This window comes from Neopelma chrysocephalum, unplaced genomic scaffold, assembly GCF_003984885.1.
Source record: "Neopelma chrysocephalum unplaced genomic scaffold, ASM398488v2 Primary Assembly neopelma1_147, whole genome shotgun sequence".
Lineage (NCBI taxonomy): Eukaryota > Metazoa > Chordata > Aves > Passeriformes > Pipridae > Neopelma > Neopelma chrysocephalum.
In genome coordinates, this window is record NW_020897809.1 from 6,831,494 (window position 1) to 6,847,597 (window position 16,104).

The following is a 16,104-nucleotide window of genomic DNA, read 5'->3' on the forward strand; positions in this document are numbered from 1 at the left end:
CTGGGCTGGCAGGGGAGCTGGCACTGGGCTGGCAGGGGAGCTGGCACTGGGCTGGGCGTGCAGACCAAGGCACAGGGCAAGTGACTGTAACTGTGACTCATGTGAACAAAGTCCTCCAAACTCCCAGCTCTCCTGCACCATCCTATTTATTCTGGTGTTGGAGATGGAGAAGATGTGCCCAGAGCCATCTCTCTTTGCAGTGTTTCAGACTCAGGGGAGAAAGACACGTGTAAGATTGCTGCTGTTAAGGGATCCCTTCCCTTTTATTCCCCTGAAATCTAATTAAAATAGGCACAGAGGCACTTAGCACTTAAAAGAGCAGAGTTGAAGACTGCAGTGAATATGCTGGCAGGTGTACTTCAGCCTTGGTTTGGAAGGGAATAGTGCGGTCAGCTCAGACTGACGCAGGAGGCATCTGTGGTCCTGCCACTTCTGTGCTGGGAGCAAGACAGGACTCTAAAAAATTCCTTCCACAGTGTTTCTGGCCCCTGTATATCAGACAGGCTTGCATGTGGCCCAGCAGGCTGTGAGGATGGTCCCAGCAGAGCTCCCGATCCATGGTGGCTGCAGAGGCTGGATCCCAAAGCTTCTGTGGAGGGAAGGGGAGTAGTGGGGCTGGTGGCAAGGCAGAGGTGGGCAGGGTATGAGCATCCTCCTCTGCTTGGTGCTTGCAGAGAGCATGCTGAGGACAGCCAGCAGCCCCGACAGCTTGCGCTCACGGACCCCCATGATCACCCCTGACCTGGAGAGCGGCACCAAGCTCTGGCACCTGGTGAAAAACCATGACCACATGGACCAGCGGGAGGGCGACCGGGGCAGCAAGATGGTCTCAGAAATCTACCTGACCCGTCTGTTAGCCACCAAGGTATGGTCCGGAGGCACAGAGCTGCTGCCTGGCTTTTGAAATCTGGGTGGGGAAGGGTAGTGATTTGCATTGTCCGAAAGTGGTAAGTGCTGCTTTTTTATTAGTTGCCTGCTCCCGCACAGGAGGAGCTGCTCTGTTAGTCTCTTTCCTGAGCTGGAGATGATGGTTTTGTGCGTCAAAACCTTCGGTGAATATCCCTTGAGTGGATATTCCTATTTGCTTTTTGCACCCTTTGGTGGTTTTGTATCTGTGAGCAGCTGCTGGTCTGCAAAGCAGAGATGCCCTGGGACAGGTACTTCATCTTCTTTGGTGTTTGGGATAAAAGTGCAGAATTGGTGATGTGGGAAGGGTAATTACCCTGGGCACTTGGCCTCACAGCAGGTTCCCCTTGGTTCAGTACATACAAACCTTTTCCAGTGCTGAGTGGGTGCTATGTGTCTGAGATGTTCCTAGAGAGGATCAGAGGGCTGTGCTGAAGATACTGGCTCAGGATTGCAGAGACTGGGCTCAGCGACTTGGTTCCCTGCCTCGTGGGACAAGCGCTTTTTTGGTGATGTCTATTGTCAGTTCTTGGTTATCCTAATGGGACCCAAAAAAGACCACATTCACTTGGTTTTTGCTCTGTATGGTGTTTTTATTCGTATGCTTTTAGCATTGCAGATCATACAGTGAATGAGACACCTCATCATTGCAGTGTTTATTTTCCAGTATAAATCACTGAGAACCAATAGGGTTACACAGACTGTATTGTGCTGCTATTCCAGGTGTAGGAATAGAAGTGAAATTGGTTTAGAGGTTTAGTTAAAGACACATCTCTCTGTTGGTGATGGGTGTTGCTGAGCAGCCCTTCTCTCTTTCTCCTCTTCAGGGCACTTTGCAGAAATTCGTGGATGACCTGTTTGAGACCATCTTCAGCACAGCTCACCGTGGGAGCGCGCTGCCCCTCGCCATCAAATACATGTTTGATTTCCTGGATGAACAGGCTGATAAGCATCAGATCAATGATTATGATGTCAGGCACACCTGGAAGAGTAACTGGTAATGGAGAGGGACAGTGGGATGGGGGGGATCTAACAATATCACAGTGTCCAATCCCTCCCACAGGGAGCAGAAATACGTACCTGGAAATGATCCAGGACAAGGGAGGCCCATATATCTGTATTTCAGGTGTGGGTAAATCCTTTGCATGCCTTCCTTCGTCAGAAAAAATCCCAGGAATGCAATTCTCCCTCAGCCCTTCCATCCCCAAATCCCAGGCACCACGCTCCCCCTGACGGCTGCAGTTGCTGAGGACCACAGCAGCTCTGTTTCCATCTCACCTTGGCCTTCTCCATCCTCCGGGCTCCTCTGGGGATGCCAGTCCCAGTTCTCATCACCGCTGTCCTGAAGGTGTTTCCACACTCCTTCCTGTCACTCAGCCGAGCGTGCCTTAACAAAGCAGAAAGCCGAGTACACATCCTCCCTAACCTTGCCCTCAGAGCCAGCCCCTCGGCTCTGCTAATCACTGGCTGAAAAGCAGGGTGGAGCAGCTGATGAGCCCTCCCTGGGTGTCGTGCTGGGGCGGGGGCTCCAGCAGGCGTTGGCTCTGCAGCCCCCCTTGGCATTTTTCATTTCTGCTGCCTCACTGATTTTATCTCTCTGATCTTGCCATGACTGGAGACGGGTACGTAAGTTCCCATGTCTGGCATTTGTTAAATGGCAGCCAAATTGCTTTTGTGTAGTTCGGTAACTGTTTGCAATTAGCAGGGCAGGAAAAGAAACATTTTTAAATGGAGATGTGAGAGCGCGGAAGTGCTTGGAACTGATTTATAACTCGGCTTCCTATATTAAAAGAAGGAGTGAAAGGCAAGGGAGGAAAAAAAAAGCCCCGCTCTTCAGGGGCTGGGCACGAAGGCTCCTGCATACTAATGCCTGTGCTTATCTCTGGGCGCTAATTCGACGTGTGGAGCTAATTTCTCCAGGCCATTCCCTTCACAAATGAAATATGTACATGCACCCAGTACCCTCATTAGGAAAGTCCTGGGGAACGAAGTGTGTTTTGTCTTAGATAAAAGCATTTGCTGAGTGTAGGTGCTGGGGGATGACAGAGCGGAGAGGCTTTCTGATGGGGGAGGCTTGAGATGCTCCTGGGAGAGGAGAGGGACAGCAGGATTGGGAAACAGTGCCATGGAGGGTGGCATGTGTGTCAGTATGCAGGAAACATCCAGTCAGTGGCTCACCAGAAGACCCACTCTCACCTTTACAGCTGAGAGCTTTATTTCCAGCATCTGAGGCTGCCTAAATTCTCCTCTGGTGTTAAATGTGCTAATGAGTCCCTTGAGGAGTCCAGTTAACTCCCTCCTCCGACACAGGGAGATGTGTGAAATGCCACACAGTGCCTTCGAAGGGATTATTGATGTGAGAGAAGGGGACCGTGGTTGGTTAAACCCACGGGCTCAGCAAGGTCTCTTCGGTGTGAGTGGATCCTTGGAGAAACCACAGATCTGCACTGCCCTGGTTTGCCTTCGGAGATGTTGGCAGTGCTGAGGAACCTTTTCACGGAGAACTGTGGCCTTGTGGGGTTGGGCAGAAGGGAAGGGCCATTTACCAAGGATATTTGCATCCCTGGAGTGCTGGGAAAAGCAACCTACCCAGTTCTGGGTCATGGGGAGCTCGTTCTCCACGACTGAAGTTGCATGTATGTGCCAGCTGCCCTGCAGGGCTTGATTCAGGTGCTGACTCCTGTTTCCTTCATCCCTCAGTCTACCTCTACGTTTTTGGGTGAATGTGATTAAGAACCCCCAGTTTGTGTTCGACATTCACAAGAACAGTATTACTGATGCCTGCCTATCCGTGGTGGCTCAGACATTCATGGACTCCTGCTCAACTTCTGAGCACAAGCTAGGAAAAGACTCTCCCTCCAACAAACTACTGTACGCCAAGGACATCCCCAACTACAAGAGCTGGGTAGAAAGGTGAGTAGACTTGGCAACAGCTCCTTGCTTCACCTGGGGGAATTACAATGGATGTTCGTGAATGTAGGGACTTGTGTTGTTGGGAGGGCTCCTCTTGGCAACTGTCTGAAGAAGGACTGTACTAACACTTGTGGAAGGTGATCCCGTTGTTGATGCTTTCTCATGATTGTCTCCTGAAATGAGTTTCCAATGCCTGTTTGACAGAGCCATTTATGACTTGCTTAAGGGTTGCTAAAAGCAACCTCCACTTTTAGGTTGTCTAATGTTTTCTGTTGTAAAAACTTGGTCTGTGCTAGGGAATTACCAACACCTCCCTTGATTGCTTTCGAAGAGCAATGAAAAGTCAGCCTTGGACTAGAGAAGTGCCTTTTTCGTACCATGACAATACATGCAGGTTTTGCTGAAATGCTTGAAAATTATCATTTCCCTTCTCTCATCTGTCAGTACATGTCACCTGGGATCCTGATGAGAGTACATGCTCTGAGGCAGTGCTCAGGCTGCTGTCTCTGTGCTGAGGAGCAGGGAGAGGAGCAGGTCCCCTGACTCCTTTTGACACCCTCCACCTTCCCTGTTGAGCTGATGAGAGACATCCCCCTGTCCCGCTGAATTAATGCAGTGTTAAAGGTGCAGGGTTTGAATGCTACTGATTGCAAATTGATGCACTCAGGCATAATGCTGTGTTTAGCTTTATCCTTTTGGGAGAGAAACCTAGATGTCCTCCAAAGCTCTCCAAATAGAACTACTGTTAAAATGTTGCCATCTTGTGAAGGGGAACTTCATAAAACTTAAAAAATGGCAGACTGCAGGTTGCCGATGCAACTTTTCCCTTGTGGTGATGTGCTGGGCTAAAGATGGTGCCTTTTTTTTCTTTTTTTCCTTAACTGAGTACCCTTCCTTTTTTCAGCATCTTGACCAAATACAGAATGAACCAAATGAAAGATGTCCAGGCAACAATAAACATCATATTCTCTAGTTTGTAAGGATGGGACTTTGTAGCATAAATCATCATTTGGATACTTGCTTGTACACAGATATTTTTGTCATGCCATTGGCATGCCTGGTGCTTTGCAGGCAGTTACAAAGACAGGCTTCTTCCCTTGAGGAAGATAGGGCTTGGATCAGAAGAGACGATGCCCCTGAAATACGATGGCTGAGATGAGAGTTGAGCTGCATTGTAATAGGAGGAAGTTCTTTGTATGGGGCTGGATGGGTCTTTGGAGTGGGGTCCCGTAGGAACATCACAAGCTTCATAAGGTGAATTTCTCTGACCTTGCCATCTCTATGACAAAAATATTCAGCTGTGTGTGTGTGCCCGGAGGAAAAAAGGTATAAAACCATTCCAGAGTTAAACATTGGTCTACGCATGCTGCGTCCCTGGGGAGGAAGTGGGAGATCTCATTGGTGACAGATGTTCCTGCCATCACTTACCTCTGGAATGGTCCCAGAGGCAGCTGAGCAAGGGGCAGAGATGTCCTGTGCAGGGGGTGACTACATCTTCTACTGCTCCTCTACAGGGAATTATGGCATAATCAGCATTTCTGGCTTTTGGCATGGTTGTCTTCACAAAGCTTTGCAGAGGTGGGACGGGGGAGTGGTGCGAGGGTGACTGAGTGGGACTGATAGTCCCACCTGCAGGTCTGTCTGCTGCCGTGGTTCAGGCACCAGCTGAAAACAGGGCATCCTGCCAGTCTGAGGCAGGAACAGCACAGTGACGGGCTTAGGAGGCAGTGAACCTGGGGAAACCCAAGGGATCTTGCTGCTGGAGTCGTGGCGCATTAGGTGTCCTCTGGAAATGGTAGGTATGACTGGAATCTTGGTCCACACAAACCGTGCACACTTGTATTGAAAAATGATGGTTTCCTCCCATCCTGCGTGTCATGATAAAACCTGGAATATAAAACTGCTGCTCTAGGAGACGCCACTCTGGGGTGATCTCTCTAGGGGTGTAGCAGATGCCTAGTTTTGTCAGAGGTCCTCACCTCAGGTCACTGCTCTCCTGGCAGCGTCTAAAAATTCTCTTGCATCATTTCCTGGGTGTGAATGAGCCCCTTTGTAGAAACTGCCCAAGTAGTTTATCACTAGCTGAGTTCAGTTCTGTGGGATGGAGTGGATCCTCATATTCATCTCCTCAAGTGGTCTTGCTGCCATCTGCTCCTATCCAAGTGCTTCAGCCGTGTTCCATCTCAGCATTCAGCTGATGACACTAATGATGCTAATCACTGTACCAGAAACTTCACTGAGTGAGGAATCGTGAGGAGTACAGCAAACCTGGGAGAGACTGGCACTCTGTATTTCCAGGTGGTGGGAGCAGCCGGGGCTTGTTTGCTGTGGGTAGGGTTTCTTTTTAAATGAGGCCTGAGGACACAACCCTGGTTTCCAAAAGGACCTCAACAGCCAGTCCACTGGTGCATCTGCTTGGTGTAACCCTCCTTCTACAATGGGTTGCCGCAGCTTTGATCTCTCTGGGTTGTGATGAACATCCTGTTGGGTATTTTGTTTTTCCACTACCACCATGCATGTATTGCTGCAAGGGCAGGATGTGACCTTGTCTTGTGCTCACACCCCTAGTATTTAATGGAAAGCAAAGGGGCACTGTTAGCTACACAGTGACCTTAGGAGAGTGGTAACAAAGCCTTGAGTGTTGCTGCAGGTGTGGAGGGTCCTGGTGTATGTAGTTTGGTGGCTAAACGTGCCAATGGAATGGGAAGGAGGAAAAATGTGTAGTTTAGGAGAGGTTGGGAAATCCCTCAGAGCAGCATCTCTGGGCTTCCCAGCATGGTAAGAGAAGTTGGACTTGACTGGGCTGGGTGCTGTTCCATCAGGAGCACGTTCTAATGATGCTGACTGCTCCATGGAGTGCTCAGAGACCTCTTGTTGAGCAACAGTGTTATAATGGGTGATCATGGTATGTCACCGCTTGGAGGCAAGATGCTCTTCACTTGCCTCTGCAGTGGCTGTTCTCAGCAAGCATTGCAGCAGGGACACATCCTTTCCTGCCCATCCCTATCTCTGACCCACTCTTCTGTTCCTGCCTTGCAGATATTATGCAGATATAGCTAAAATGCCAGCGATCAGTGACCAGGACATGAGTGCGTACCTGGCGGAGCAGTCGCGGTTACACCTCAGCCAGTTCAACAGTATGAGCGCGCTGCACGAGATCTATTCCTACATCACCAAGTACAAGGACGAGGTAAGATGTGGCAATGCGGAGTCAGGCCTGGGCTGCAACTTTGTCCTTGTTTCTGCAGTCCCCTGCTTTTCCTTATAGAAAAACACACCATGAAATGCAGGATAGTAACGTAGTCCATATTTATGCTTGAGCTGGTGGAGAAGGAAAGGTTTGGGAGTCCTGAAGGCAGATGCTGGGGTAGGCAGCGCTTCATTCCCCACATTTTCTGCAGTGAGTAATGTGGGAAACACCTGTTCTTCTACACATTTGGCACACGAGCTCCATGAGGCTGCAGACTTTGTGACATTATCTCAGCATGCGTCCCCTATCCACTGACACCAATCGGGCACCATGGAGGGAGGTATCAGCACTGTGGAACTGTACAAGTGGTGTTTAGCTCCAGTCTCCAGGGAAGCTAGAGGACATGGTGGTCTCGTCAGTGCTTGTTTTGTGAATGTCAGTAAAGGATGGTTTAAAACCCCTCTGTTGTAATTTATACAAATTAATTTCTTAAAGCGTTGTTCAGATCTACACTCCACATCTTATTAAAGCAATAAAATATGTAACTACAGTAAAATATGGATTTATACATATAGCATGATAGTACAGGTTTTATTGTCCCCATAAAGGGGTTTGATGACTATGTTTGAATGGTGGCTTATTTAGGTGACAGAGTACCAGAACATTTCCCCACTTGGAGAAAGACAGGAAAGGAACTGGGATCCCTGTTGTACCATGCAAGAGTCCTGAGAGGCTTCTCCCAGAGCCTCTTTGAGGTGTGAATTTAGGGAGTCCACAGGCAGGTTGTAGCAGACCTGGCCTCAGGGTTTAAGGTCAGCACTGGGATCATGGTGGCCAAAGGCCTGTGGAGCCAGGTGCTCTACAGGAGGGAGGAGGAGGTCCTGGCTTTCCTACAGGGATGGAAAGAAACCCTGGTTCTTGGGAAGGTACTGTGTGGTTGTCACCATGCAGATGGTGACCATGTACTGGTGACCACACCGGTGGGACCTTTATGCTGCTCGTTAAACTACTTCTGATGGCACATCCAGGAGGCCTCCGTAGCTCTGGGTGATGAGTCGTCCATGAAGATCTGCTGTGGGACAGCCGTCATTCCTCAGCCATCATTAAGCGCTTGCTTTCTCCAGGTTGAAAGTACCCCAAGCCCTAAGTCCCCCAAGCCCTGGGTGAGAGCAGGGAGGGGTTTGTGTGAGGGGACCACGTGGCATTAATGAGCTGCTCTTTAGGGGTTCGGGCCCTCTTCTTGTACACTAATGGCAGTCTGACATCTGTTGAGTGTCTTGCTGTTGCCTGCTCTACAAGCATCACAAGTGTGTTCGCAGCTCTCAGGAACTTCTTTTATTATTTGTAATGGGATTAATAAATCGCAGCTGTTCCCTTTGTTTGTTTTCATTCATTAAGCACAATTATATGCAGCCCGATTGCACCCTCTTTGATGCAAAATGGGAGAGAATAATTTTTCCTGTTGTTCAGTGCAATAATATGCTGTCATTGGCTGTAAATGAAAATCATAATTAATTTTCATTTGGGTACTTGCATCTTGGTAATCAGTGGTCCTGGCTCCTTACAGCAGGTGACAAACCTGGGTCTCTCTACGCTCATCACATGTTTTCTTTGACTGCATTGTTTCCGTGAGGCTGAGATAAGATGAGCAGATAAATGTGTGGGCAGTTTGGGAATCTTTTGACACCTCAGCATCCCAGGATACACAGGTCTCTTTTTGGGAGAGGCAGAGGAGGCAGGCAGGGGGAATAGGCTCCTCTTCCACTCTCAGACCAAGCTCATTTGGCTCCAGCTCGGACACCTTTCAGGCATGTGGGGTTTTGGTTTCTGCGTGACTGTCATTGTAGGTATTTTGCTCAGTGTGTAGCGTGAGGGCTGAGAGCTTCTATGGAGATTGATGGGGAGGAGTGTCCCCAGTAGCAGGTTTGTGGCAGAATCTATGAGTTCTTGCCAGTCCAGCTGCTGCCCTGGGTTGTTGCTGCTAGTGGTGGTAAATCAAATGTGCCCAGGTCTTGCTAGTGAATTTTCCCCTCCTCGGGAGCTGACGCCAGTGCTGAGATGCAGCTTTCCTTTTCTTTTGGGAAGAGATTCCCCTTCAGGCATCTCTTATTGCCCCAGGAGACAGGGGCCAGCCTGGTCCTGCCCCAGAAAGCCTGGGGCAGAACCGGCGTGTTGGTGGGCAGAGGCTGGTTGTGGCAGTGTGGTGGGTGCTGCTCAGCACGCCCTGCCCACTGCTTCACAACTTGCCAGCGCTGCAGCAGCTCTTAATCAAAAGGAGCTGATTCCCCATTAAGAAGTTACCTGTAGGGCTCCTGATGGACTTTGCCTGCCTCCTAGTAAGTCTATTAATTATACAACAGTTTGTTTCCAATTATGCAGCCAATGAAATGGTTAATCAAGTCCCCTTTGATGGATGCCTTGATATTTAATTGCAAAAAATTTGCTCTCTCAACTAGCTCACCCAAGGAGATGAGATTTCTGTCAGGTTTGTTTTTTTAAATCAGCTTTTCTGCTCTGCTGGCATGATGTTAGTGAGACGAGACTCCTGGCTGCTGGGAGGGCAACTGCCCCTTCGTTTTACACTTCATTACTCCCTTCTCCCCACTCTGAGCCTCGTCCTCCACCCTTCTGCTGCTGCCCGTCCTTCCCCAGCCCTGGGGGCACAGCCACATCCAGCCCAGGGCAGGAGACCATCCCTCCACCCTGCGATCTGTCGTCATGGCCAGCAGCTTATTTAGAGAAATAGGATTTCAAGGGAGGAACGTCATGCTCAAGTGTGTGTGGGTGCACCCCTTGAACAGGACTGAGGACTCCCATGCTGGTGCATGTGTCTGATGTCCCCCTCCATCACTCCAGTTGTCCACCGTGGGGAAGAGATGAGCAGGGTTTTACCACTTTGGGTAGCTGAAGCTGTGTGGATTTCGTTTTTTTGTGCTCATGGAACTAGTTCTTGGCTTGATTGTGGTCTCTGAAACACAACCCTAAGGCATTAAAGGACTGTTAAGTCACAGACATGGTGTTTGCTTGGGTTTGGGGTTCACCCTCCAATGTTTTCTTCACTTCCCCACATGCAAGTTGCCTTCTTGTTAGTGTCAGGCAGGTCCCTGGTGTTACTGTAGTCCCTTGGGGGCCCCAGTGACCTCGATCTGTGGGGTGGCACCACTCAGAACCATGTCCTCCATCTCACACCTCCTTTGGCCCTTCCTGGCTCCACTGGGGACAAGAACGAACGTGCGCTGCTTCCCGTGGGGCCACAACCCCATGCCCTGACGCTGTCAAAGAGCCAGCAGGCAACAAGGAGCCGCTTTGGGTAGGTGGGCATCTACTCACCCTCTCTTCTCCCCTCTCTCCCTAGATTTTAGCTGCATTGGAGAAGGACGAGCAGGCCCGGAGGCAGCGGCTGAGGAGTAAGCTGGAGCAGGCGATCGACACAATGGCCTTAAGCAGCTGAGAAGGCGGCGGCGGTGCCAGCGTCCCGGGCAGCGGAGGCGGCAGGAGGGAGGGCCGGCCAGCAGCAGCCGCGGGCACAAGACTTTGGGGCTGGGACCGGCCGGACCCGCGGGAGCCTCCGCACGCTTCCCACGAACAAACAAGGAAACCTCGCGCTTTAGCGGAAAGAACTGCAAACAAATCCCGACGGCAGCAGCAACGTCGATAGAACTCCCTGACCCACAAACAAACCCCCCCAGTCCAACCGGGATGAAGCAGGGACCTTGCAGAGGCGATGCCGGGCGGAGGAGAAGGGGGGTCGCCTGCCCCATGGACCTGCTGGGCATCCCTTGCCTGGGCAGAGCCCCTGAGCCCACAAGGAAGGAGGGTCGGGACCGCGGGGCTTTCTAGGATGGCGTTTGGATGTTGTTGTTACTTTGGTGAAGGGAGGGTGGGTGGGCTCCTATTTTTACTGTACTTGACTTGCTCTCCCTTCCTTCCCCCCAGCTGTCCACCCCCTCTCCTCCTCCTCCTCTCTCTTTTTCTGTCTCTTCCCCCTTCTGTCTCTCTCTCTCTGGCCTTCTGCCACTAGTGTTAACTGCTATATTTGCACAATTTACACAAGAGAAACAAAATTTTTAATTTAAAGGAAAAAATTATAACAAAAAATGGGAGGGGAAAATATTCTAAATTTTTTGCAATGAACTAACAAAAATGGTTTTAAAAGATAAGCTCAAGGACTGATGCTGGGGAGATTTGGGGGTGGGAGCAGTAGGGGTGGGCAGGAAAGGGAGAAATCCCTGAGCTTTGATATTTCTAAAATATGTTCTGTGCCATGTTTTATTTGAATGTTGTTTAGTGCGAAAAAAAATTGAAGAAAAAAAAAAGGTGGGAGTTTTGTTAGCTGAATAGATGCTGTTATTTAAATGCTGCTGAGTGGTTCTGGAGGTCACAATCAGAGAGGAAGGGAGATCCCAAGGCTCGGGGGTTTTTTTGCCTGAGGGGTTGCTGAGGGATGGTCGGTGTTTTGTTGAGCTTGTCCTTGTTTTTCTAGTTTGGTGGCCATGGGGTGGTCTGGGCAGTACTACCTGCTCCTGCCTGTCCTGGGATGATGCAGGGTAGAGGATAGTTGCAGGGGCTCCTGCTGTCAGGAGGGTTGGTGGAGAGCCAACCTGGCTTTTTGGGATGGATTCCCTGGCACTGGAGCAGCCTTAACAAAGCCCCTTTATGTTTGTTTTTCCCCCATCACATCTTTGTGCTGATGTAAGGGAAGAGACCAGATCCTTGGGGAAAGGGGAGGCAGATTCTCTGCACTTCCTGACCAGGATCCCCCCAGCAAACCCCACTGGGTTACCAGCCCATGGAGGGACTGGGATGATGGCTGCAACGAGGCTGTTGCCCAATCTTCCAGCTGGGAAGCCCAAATGTGTGCAGGACCTTCCACCCAAGATTGACCTTTCTTTCTCTATCTTTTCCTTCTTTCTCCCCCTTTCTTTCCTTGCTGTCACCCCATCTTCCCCCTGCTGCCTGTGCCCCGACAGGGGCTTCATTGGAGACCTGAGGTCTCTCCCTCGGCTACCCCCTTCGAAATGTCAGTTCCTCGCGGGTTTGTGCTTTCCAGAGATGAAAAGGTGCTGAATGCTGCCTGGAAAGGCAGCAGGAGACCAAAAACTTCCAAAAAAATGAGCAGAACCCTTTCCTTTTCTGTATTGAGAGCTCCCGTCGCTGCCCAGGCCACAGCACATGGGGCCACACTCTGCCAGGAGCGGGTGGCTGTCAAAATCCAAGTGGAAAGAAGCCCAGCTGATTTCTGTCCGTTCTCTTAAATCGCAAGTTAAGGGGGGGAGAGGGAGAAATAATGAAGTTTTTAATTAAAAAAAAATAATAAAAGTGTGTATATATATATATGTGGTTACAATCTAATTCTCGTGCCCCAGTGGGGTGCTGTATAGTTAACTGAAGGAGAATCGAACCGATATAAATACAAGATGAATTTACACAGCCAGTTAAAACAAAACAAATGACAACTGCAAAAAAAAAAAGATAAAAAAAGGATACCAAATGGTCTGGAAGGAACTTCCAAGCCTTTCTCACCATGCAGAACAATTGTTTGAAGCCTGCACATCTCTCATTATGTTGTAATTTTGTTTGGTTTTGTTTTGTTTTAGTAAGGAGGGAAAGGAGAGAAGATGCTGATTTAAAAAAAAGAAAAAGAAAAAAAAAAACGACAAAAAAACCCAACCACAACAGCAAAACTATGTTTGAAAAGGATTTAATAATTGTTTCCCAAACCTACGAACCATGAGCTGTCGCTGGATTTCTGAGAGCTGTGGGCTGTTGCATGACTGTGCTAGATTTTAGTCTGAGTTGATCTTTTTAAGAAACAGAAGAAAAAAACCCATAAAACAAAAAAACTGCAAGTGTTGAATATTAGAGGTTTGTTTAGACCTGTTATCTATTTTCTTTTTTGTTTGAAATTAATTTGTCACTTTCTTGTCCAAAAGAGAAAAAAAAGAAACAGCAAAAAGAAAGACTTCAGAGGTTCACATCTCAAATGTGTTACTTGGAGAGCCTTAGAGGACGGCTGTGTGCCCACCCGCCCTGTGCCGGGGCCACTGCTGGCTGCCAGCAGCTCCCTGAGTGCTCTGGTGGGACAGGACCCTCTGGGGGCCCCTCGGGGGGGTCTTTTCTAGTGTTTGCTGCTGCTGCCATGGGGCAGAAGGGTGGCTGTGTCTCCCTTTGGTGCAAGATTGGCCCAAAACTTCTTCCTCGTGGCATTGCTGCCTGGGGGGCTTTGGTGAAGGTCCTGGAAATCGCCTGGAGGATGGCAGCTGTGCGTCGGTGGCCATTGTGATCTGGTGGAAGGGGAGTGGTTGCCTTGAGGTGTCTGTCCAGGACTGGCGTGGGTCCTACCTGTTGCAGTGGTAAGAGCATTCTGGGGAGCTTCGATTGCTGTTGAGGGAGCCAAACTCATGGTTTTTGTGGTGATTGACAGGGAATGGTGGGACCTCCCTGTTGGTGATTTAGGGGATGGAGATGTGTTTCTTAAGAGCATCTCCCTGAAAATTTCCTTTTCAACAAAAAGGGCTGGAAGCACTGGTAATTGTGGAGGGTCTATTAGCCTGTTGCTTTCCCAGCAGCAATGTTGTGGGTGCTCCCTTGGCCAGGCTAGAGGGACAGGCAAATTTTTTGACTGTTGTTGGTCTGAGTAAGATTTGGGCAATGGAGAAGCTTCTGGAGAGGTCATGCTAACAGTGCCATGGTGTGGCTGTGCTTTCTGGGCTCCCCTTGTGCTGTGACCTGGCTCTTCCAGCTCCCTGGTGATGCTGAGTGCCCTTAGTGTGGTCCCAAGGATCAATTCCCCTTGATTTCCTCCTGGAGAGCTTTGGGGTGTCTGAGGTTTGCTTCACCAAGGATCCCACAGCACCCCCACCCGTGGGGTCCCCTTGCTGCCTCTTACAGGGAGGATGGTGGTCAGCAAGGTGGACATTGCAATGCTGCCCGCAGCCTCTGGCACTTCTTGGTGCTACCTTTGCCTTTCGTGTGATGCCCAGCGTCCTTAATCGTGCCAGGCAGCCTGCCCGTCCCCCCTTGCCCCAGCCTGGCGAGGGGCAGAGCCGAGCTGGCCGACCCCATCAAACCCTCCCTCGTAACGGGGAAAGGTGGGGAGAAGCTGGGAAGCATTTGCAGGACTCCTCTTGCTGGTGGTCTCACCCATGCCCCAAAAGGGGGTGAGACAAAGAAGCATCCCCTGCCCTGAACCTGTGTTTCTGGGTGCTCCTGCTCTGCCCACTGCTGTCAGAGGCAGCTGGACCTTGCAGGCTGATCCCCCACCGCTGCAGCAAGGGGGTCCCTTCCTGCTCACATTGCCTTTTCTCTTCAGTTTGGGTTTAAAAAAAGTGCAGCCAGGAAGTGTCCCCCTCAGCAGGAGCCCTGTGTCATCTCCAGGGCTGGCCCCAGCCTGGGGGCAGGGAGCGGGGGGACAGGTGGCAGGACTCCCCTGGGATCACCCGCTCCTGACCAAAGCGCACAACAAGCTGTCCTTTAAGAAAGCAGGGGGAAACCTAAGGCGGACCCAGCGAGAGGCAGAGAATTCTAGTACTTTAAAAAAATGAAATGGGGAATAAAAAAAAATCAAACACCGGAGTCCTGATTCCCTTTCTGTGATTGTTTCAGACTTGAAGCAACAGGCCAGCGCGGCTGGTCGAGCGCCCTTTGATCGTGTAAATATCCTGCTATTTCCTATTTTAATGTTCTTCAGATTTAGTACTTGTAAATAAACACACGCATCAAGGAGAGATTAAACATTTTTGCTAAAGCTGGTGTTTTGCTGTGTTTTTGGGGGTGATGTGGGTGGGAAGACCAAGCACCTTTGGGTTCCTGGGAGCAGTGGACAAATCTGTGCCTGTGCCAGGAGGGCATGATGCAAAATGGCATCGGGATGGGCCAGCATCACTTTGGGCTGCTGGGTGCATGTGGGGACCCCAAGCTGTGGCTGTTACACCTCCAAAGCAACTGTGGGGGCTGCTCTGGATGCTCACAGGGGGATTTGGGTGGTTGATGTGTGTGGGATTGGAGTGGGCTTCTCCATCAGCCCCTTTCCTGGGTGACTCACGTTAAATTGTTTTAAACCGTTTGATTTCACTCTTTGCCTTTCAAAGTGTTCAGAGCTGCTGATCAGAGGCAGAGGAGCTGAACCCTCTATGCTGCAAGAGGCAAATACCTGCCTGACTATTCTGCTGCTTGCCAGGGTCCACAGGAGCCAACTGGGGCTGGGACAGCTTCCCTTCTGCCTCTTGGACACATCCTGGTCCTTCCTTCCACAGGGTCATAATGGGGTGACAGCACAAGTGCTTGGGAAGAAGTCCATGGTGGTGAGGTGATGCTGCTGTCATGTCTCTGTGGGCTCTGGACGCTGCAGGATGTCTTTTTTTCCATCTCCTCATCTTTTCCAGCTCTTGATCTTTAAAGCTGTCACCCTGTAATTCTGGGTACCTCTAAACTGCACTCTAGGCTGTGCAGGGCCCCAAAGCAAAGCAGTGGGAGAGGAAGCCCAGGGCAGCAGCCAACCACCACAGCACCATTCTCACGGGGGTGACCAGTGATGCTGGGTGACCAGGTGTGGGGGGACATTCCCAGGCAGGAGGAGGTGAGTTTGGGAGTGCATCCCCAGGGTGTGGGGTTGGGGCCAGGGCTCTGCACAGCACACAGACCAAAATCGCACAAATTTAGCTTCTTTTTTGTTTTTTCTTCTTTTGTTAGCTTCTTCCTGCCTTGGGGCCAATCTCCTGAAGGAGTGGGCTTGCAGGGCTGGTTGTACCGTGGGTACTGAATACATGTTTTCTCTGCATTTAGTATATGTATAAAATGAATGTTTTTCCTGTTTTCTCTTGCAGTTTTCTCTCTCCTGTGAGAACATCATCAGCAAATATTAAATATCCACTATTTTAGCCAGTGTCATTAAAACAAAGATTATTTTTTTAAGATAGAAAAGCAAGATCAAAGTTTTCTTTTACCAATCTTTCAAATGTTTAAGAAAATAACAATTGAACTGAATTTTGATCAGGTTTCTGGGAGGATTTAACTGAGGGCAATGGGAAAAAGACCCTCATCTCCCCCAGTTTTGTGACTGCAAACATGATCCTCGTGGCCATGTGGGAGTGGGT

General features: G+C 50.0%; 1 protein-coding gene across 4 annotated transcripts in view; it reads left to right on the top strand.

The window, feature by feature from the left end:
• PLXNA1 (plexin A1) overlaps nucleotides 1–14,756 on the top strand; it is a 119,652-nt gene extending 104,896 nt beyond the window's left edge. For all 4 annotated transcript variants that reach the window (XM_027700473.1, XM_027700476.1, XM_027700474.1 and 1 more), the window contains exons 28-32: nucleotides 675–865; nucleotides 1,734–1,903; nucleotides 3,607–3,819; nucleotides 6,859–7,009; nucleotides 10,365–14,756. In XM_027700473.1, coding sequence (XP_027556274.1) covers nucleotides 675–865; nucleotides 1,734–1,903; nucleotides 3,607–3,819; nucleotides 6,859–7,009; nucleotides 10,365–10,460 — 821 coding nt within the window. In that variant the 3' untranslated portion in view covers nucleotides 10,461–14,756. The remainder of the gene's footprint in view (nucleotides 1–674; nucleotides 866–1,733; nucleotides 1,904–3,606; nucleotides 3,820–6,858; nucleotides 7,010–10,364) is intronic.
• Nucleotides 14,757–16,104: the final 1,348 nt, after the last annotated feature.